Source organism: Otolemur garnettii, unplaced genomic scaffold (genome assembly GCF_000181295.1).
Source record: "Otolemur garnettii isolate 467f Iridium unplaced genomic scaffold, OtoGar3 scaffold00020, whole genome shotgun sequence".
In the NCBI taxonomy this organism is placed as follows: domain Eukaryota; kingdom Metazoa; phylum Chordata; class Mammalia; order Primates; family Galagidae; genus Otolemur; species Otolemur garnettii.
Window position 1 is genome coordinate 3715243 of NW_003852415.1, and position 6557 is coordinate 3721799.

The window sequence follows — 6557 nt, forward strand, 5'->3', positions numbered from 1 at the left end:
TTTTTTTTTTCTTTTTTTGGTCAACATAACTTAAGTGTGCTGTGGAAGTTTAACTGTGGTTCAGGTTTGCTGTGAGACAAAAAAGGTTAAAAACACTGGGGTAGGGGATGTCAGGTGAAAAATGCAGAGGTTCATAAATCTTGAAAGAGGAATTTTATTTCTCATTAAGGGTTATAGCTCTAGGGTGGCCATTCTGACAAGCTGGGAAGAAGCCAAGAGCATATACTTTCAGAGAAAGGCAATTGAAGCAGAAATTTATGCTATGTGGGTTGGCCAAAAATACATATTTAAAAACTATAGGAGGAATCATAAATATTTATGCAAGGAGAAACATACACATGTGCAGTTGAGCTCCATGGTATGTTGTAGGATCCATGTTCAGAAAATGACAGGGTCAGCATGATCTGAGAGTGGAGGTTTTGGCCCTCTGCTGTCAAAAGGTGAAGCAGAGAACACAAAAACCCTCACTGTGGTTTCAGACTGGTGAAAACCACTCCATGGTTAGTAGTCTTTTATCAGGAAGGAATATTAGTCAGTAGTTTAGCCAAAACACACAAAAGGGAGGAGCAGAAGTAGGCTTGATTGAAATCAGGAGTTGGGCAAATCTTTTCAAGAGACTGGTTCCATTTAACCCTTAGGGAAGAAAATCTAATGGTTAAGGAGAAAGGGAGTATAACTAGGTATATCTAACCTTCCATCCCCTCGTGGCTGGGAACTTAGTTTTAAGGTTTCCTTGGGGCTATTGGCCAAGAAGGAGTTCATTTATTGGAGGCTTAGAATTTTATTTTTATTTCTCAGGGGAAAATAGAAACTATTGTGAATAACTCTATCCACCTCAGTTTGATAACCTGGATAAAATGGACCAATTCCTTGAGAAAGACAATCTTCTAAAACTCACACAAGAAGAAATAGACAACCTTAATAGGCCTATGTCTAGTAAAGAAATTTGAATCAAGAACTAATAACCTTCTGAAACAGAAAGCATCAAATCTGTCTGGGTTCACTGACAAATTGTATTAAACACTTAAGAGAGAAATTATATGAATTTTCTATAATCTCTTTCAGTAGGTAGAAGCAGAAGTAGCACACTCTAACTCATTCTATAAGCCAGCAGTAACTTGTACCGAAACCAAAGACATGAAAAGAAAACTATAGACCAATATCTCTCATCTATATAGATGCAAAATTCTCCACAAAATATTAGCAAATCAAATCCAACAATGTGTAAAAGGTATTGAACACCACAACCAAGCATATTATCCCAGGCATGAAGGAGTATTTTACCATTTAGAAATCATATCAACAGGCTAAAGAAAAAAAAATCAACTAATTATATTAATAGATGCAAAAAAGCATTTTAAAAAATCCAATATGCATTTATTATTTTTAAAAAAAAAAACTCTTAGCAAACTAGGAATAGAGGGAACTTCCCTAACTCAATAAAGGACATATACCAAAAAATTTACAGTTAACATCAGACTTAATGGTGAGAACCTTTCCCACTGAGATCAGAGCAAGGCAAGGGTGTCCCTCTCAAGAAAAGAAAATGAAAGGTATACATATTGGAAAAGCAGAAATAAAACTGTTTTTGTTCACAAATGGTGATAAGATTGTCTATGTAAAAAACTGAAAAAAATCAACAAACAAAAACTACTGAAACTAATAAGCAATTGTAACTAGGTGGCAGCATACAAGGTTAATATGCAAAAGTCAATAGCTTTACTATATATGTGCAAACAATGAACAACTGAAATTTGAAACACATCACCATTTACATTACCTTTCAAAAAATGAAGTACATAGGTACAAAACTAACAACATATGTGTAAAATCTATCTGAAGAAAACTGTAAAACTGATTAAAATATTTAAAAACATCTAAATGGAGAGTTATTCCATTTCATGGATAGGGAAACTCAATATTGTCAAGATAGCAGGTTTTTGATCCATAAATTGAATGCAATCCTACTAAAAATTCTAGAATATTGTTGTGTGGATATTGACAAATTGATTTTAAAATTTATATGGAGAGGCTCGGCACCTATAGCTCAACCAGCTAAGGCACCAGCCACATACACCTAAGGTGGCAGGTTCGAATCCCCAGCCCGGGCCCGCCAAACAACAATGATGGCTGCAACCAAAAAATGGCTGGGTGTTGTGGTGGGCGCCTGTAGTCCCAGCTACTTGGGAGGCGGAGGCAGGAGACTCGCTTGAGCCCAGGAGTTGAAGGTTGCTGTGAGCGTGATGCCATGGCACTCTACCCAGGGGGATAGCTTGAGGTTCCATCTCAAAAAAAAAAAAATTTATATGGAGAGGCAAAAGACTCAGGAGTAGCCAACTCATATTGAAGAACAAAGCTGGAGGGCTGACATTATCTGACTTTAAGACTTACCTTAAAACCACAACAATCAAGGCAGTGTGGTACTAATGTAAGAATGGACAAATACATGAACAAAATTAAATAAAGATCCAGAAATCAACTCACATAAATATAGTGAACTGGTCTTTGACAAAGGAACAAAAGCAATCCAATAGTACAAAGGATAGTTTTTACAAGAAATGGTGCTGGAACAACTAGATATCAATATGGGGAAAAAAGGAATCTGAACACAGACCTTACACCCTGTACAAATACTAACTCAAATAGGATCATAGGCCTAAATGTAAATGCAAAACTATAACACTTTTAGAAGGCATAGGAGAAAAACAAAATGACCATGGGGGTGGCAATGACTTTTTAGAGAAAACACTAAACATAAGACTTTTTATATATTACACAACATCATGGTCCACGAAAGAGACAACTGATAGTTTGGACTTGGTCTTTTTCAGAACAGAAGTTTCCGATTTTAACAATATCAAGCTTTCTTCCTTGGTGCAGCCTATAGAGGTGGCAGCCATCATCTATCCAGCATCATAACTGCCCTCAGACCCCTTGTGAAGCTGAAAAAAGAAAACTAAGAAGTTTATCCAGCAGCATTCAGACCCATATGTCAAAATTAAGTTAACGGGTAGAAACCCAAAGATACTGACAACAGGGTTCAGAGAAGATCCAAGGGCCAGATCTTGATGCCCAACATTGGTTAAGGGAACAACAAAAAAAACAAAGCTGGGCAGCACCTGTGGCTCAGTGAGTAGGGTGCCGGCCCCATATGCCAATGGCGGAGGGTTCGAACCCAGCCCCAGCCAAACTGCAATAAAAAAATAGCCAGCCATTGTGGTGGGTGCCTGTAGTCCCAACTACTCAGGAAGCTGAGGCAAGAGGATTGCCTAAGCTCAAGAGCTGGAGGTTGCTGTGAGCTGTGATGCCATAGTACTCTACCGAGGGTGACAAAGTGAGACTCTGTCTCTAAAGAAAAAAAAAAAGCATATGCTGCCCGGTGGTTTCCAGAAGTTCCTTGTCAAGGAGCTGGGAGTGATGTTGATGTGCAGCAAATCTTACGGTGCAGAGATTGCTCATATTTCCTCTAAGAACTGCAAAGCCATTGTGGAAAGAGCAGCCCAGCTGGCTATCAGAGTCACCAATCCCAATGCCAGGCTGTGCAGTGAAGAAAATGAATAGATGGCTCATGTGCCCATTTTATTTGTGTTTAAATAAAACCACTTAAAAAACTGCAAAAAAAAGCCCCCATAAAACAATATTAAGAGAATGAAAAGATAAGCCCCAGAATGGGAAAAAATAGTTGCAAAAAACACATCTGATAAAACACTGTTATCCAAAATATATGAAGAATTCTTAAAACTCAACAATAAGAAAATGAACAACTCTACTAAACAATGGGCCAAAGACCTTAACAGACACTTCACCAAAAAAGATTTACAGACAGCAAATAAGCATATGAAAATATGCTCCACATTTTATATCAATGGGGAAATGCAAATTAAAACAACAACAGGCCACTACACACCTATTAGAATTGCCAAAACCTGGAACACTGACCACAGCAAACAATGGATTTGGAGCAATAGAAACTCTTATTCTTGCTAATGGGAATGCAACTAGTACAGCCACTTTGGAAGACAAAACTAAACACATTCTTGCCATACAATTCAGCAATTGCACTCTTTGGGGCAATTAAAACGAAAACTTTTGTCTCCACAAAAAACCCTGCACACATGGATGTTTATAGCAGCTTTATTCATAATTGCTAAAATTTGGAGGAAACCAAAGTGTCCTTCACTAGATGCACGGGCAAAAAATTATGGTATATCCAGACAATGGAATATTATTCAGTACCAACAAGAAATGTGCCATCGAGCTACAAAAATACATGGAGGAAACTTAAATGCATATCACTAAGTGAAAGAAGCCAATCTGAAAAGAAGCCAGTGCATACCGTCTAACTGTAACTAGATAACATTTTAGAAAAGGCAAAACTACGGAGACAGTAAAAAAGAAAAAATCAGTGGTTGCCAGGAATTAGTGAAGAGGGATGGAGGAATAGGCAGAACAAATGGGATTTTTAGGCGGTGAAACTATTCTGGTGGATACTGCAGTAGTGTATATGTGTTACTATGCATCAACACCTGTAGAATATACAGAGCCAAAGTGAACCCCAAAGTAAACTGGGGACTTCGACTGATGATGAGTCAGTGTACATTGTATTGGTTATTAAGTATGAAATATCCGATTTCCTTAAGTACTAACTTTGACAATTAATACTATGACATTTCACTCTGATGCTTCTTTTTTTTTTTTTTATTGTGATGGTACATGTTGCTTCTTTCAAATGCGTATTTTGGCTTGTGATTATCTTTCAAATTTTTTTAGAGCAATTTTTGTGCAATCATGGATAAATCAAAACTTTGTGTTATTTTTGGATATGAGTTCTGTCATGGAACTAGTGCAGCACAGACAGCTCAAAATATCAATGAAGTGGTTGAGAAGCATGTGGCTAACGAATGAACAGAACAAAGAAGGCTTAAGAAATTCCATTCTAGTGATATCAATCTTGAAAATGAGCCATGAGAGCCAAGGGGATAACAGTGAGCTGAAAGCTGCAGTGGAAGTGAATCCATCCCAACCTCTCTGTGAATTAGCAGCAAGGTTTGACATTACTATTCCGACAGTATTAGACCATTTGTAACAAATAAGCAAAGTAAAGAAGCTGGGTAGACGGGTTCTGCATGAATTAAACAACCATCAGAAGAGAAATCATCTCAGAGCTTGCCTTTCTTTGCTGTCACAGCATAAAAGTGAGCTATTTCTACACTGTTTGTTACGTGTAATGATAAATGGATTCTTTTTGACAATCACAAGCATTCAACACAATGGTCAGATATAGATGAAGTGCTGAAACTGAGTCCAAAACAGGATAGTCATCAAAAAGAGCTAATGGTGTTTACATGGATGGAGCTGGAACATACTCTTCTTAGCAGAGTATCTCAAGAATGAAAGAAAAAGTGTCCAGTGCACTCAGTCTTACTATGAAACCAATTTATAGCTTTCTTATGAAAGCTATAACCCAATTATAGCCCAAGAAGAAGGGAACAGGGGAGAGGGGAGGGGAGGAGGGAGGATGGGTGGAGGGAGAGTAATTGGTGGGACCACACCTACGGTGCATCTTACAAGGGTACATGTGAAATTTAATAGGTGGAGAATATAAATGTCTTAACACGATAACTAAGAAAATGCCGTGAAGGCTATGTTAACCAGTTTGATGAAAACATTTCAAATTGTATACAAAACCACCAGCACATTGTACCCCATGATTGCATTAATGTACACAGCTATGATTTTACAATAAAAAAATAAAAAGCTAATGGTATCTGTTTGGTGGTCCAATGCTGATACTATTCACTACAGCTTCATGAAACCTGGTCAGTCAATTACAGCAGATGTCTACTGCAACCAGTTGGATGAAATGATGAGGATGCTTGCAATTAAGCCGCTAAGATTGGTCAATAGGGACAGGCCAGTTCTCTTACAAGACAACATTCAACCACATGTCACACAAACAATTCTGCTTGAACTACAGAAGCTGGACTTGGAAACTGTTGTCCCACCATAGTCACCAGTCCCACCTTGCACCAATTAACTACCACTCTTTCAGGCTTTGAACCACTTTTTACAATTCTCAACAAGCTGGGGAAAACATCTTTGTGATTTCATCATTACTTGCTTTCCAGCCTTCTTTGCTGCTGGCATCAACAAGCTACCGTTAAGATGGCAAAACTATATCAATAATTTAGGTACATACTTTGATTAACTGTATCACTTCCTCTTTTTTCTTTTTGAGACAGAGTCTCACTTTTTTGCCCTAGGTAGAGTGCCATGGCATCATAGATCACAGCAACCTCAAACTCTTGGGCTCAAGCAATTCTCTTGCCTCAGCCTCCCAAGTAGGGGGGACTATAAGCACTCACCATGACGCCTAGCTATTTTTAGAGATGGAGTCTTGCTCTTGCTCAGGCTGGTATCCACCTCCTGAGCTCAAGCAATACACCTGCCTTAGCCTCCCAGAGTTCTAGGATTACAGGCATGAGCCACCACACCCAGTTGTACTGCTTCTTGTTTGAGATATAATAAACTAAACTCTCTTTTTTTTTTTTTTTTTT

At 38.2% G+C, this 6557-nt stretch overlaps 1 protein-coding gene across 1 annotated transcript in view; it reads right to left on the minus strand.

The window, feature by feature from the left end:
• LOC100952710 (coiled-coil domain-containing protein 14-like) overlaps nt 1-5563 on the minus strand; it is a gene marked incomplete at its 3' end in the record, with an annotated part of 16721 nt that extends 11158 nt beyond the window's left edge. The window contains exon 1 of the mRNA XM_012803448.2: nt 5557-5563. Coding sequence (XP_012658902.2) covers nt 5557-5563 — 7 coding nt within the window. The remainder of the gene's footprint in view (nt 1-5556) is intronic.
• Nucleotides 5564-6557: the final 994 nt, after the last annotated feature.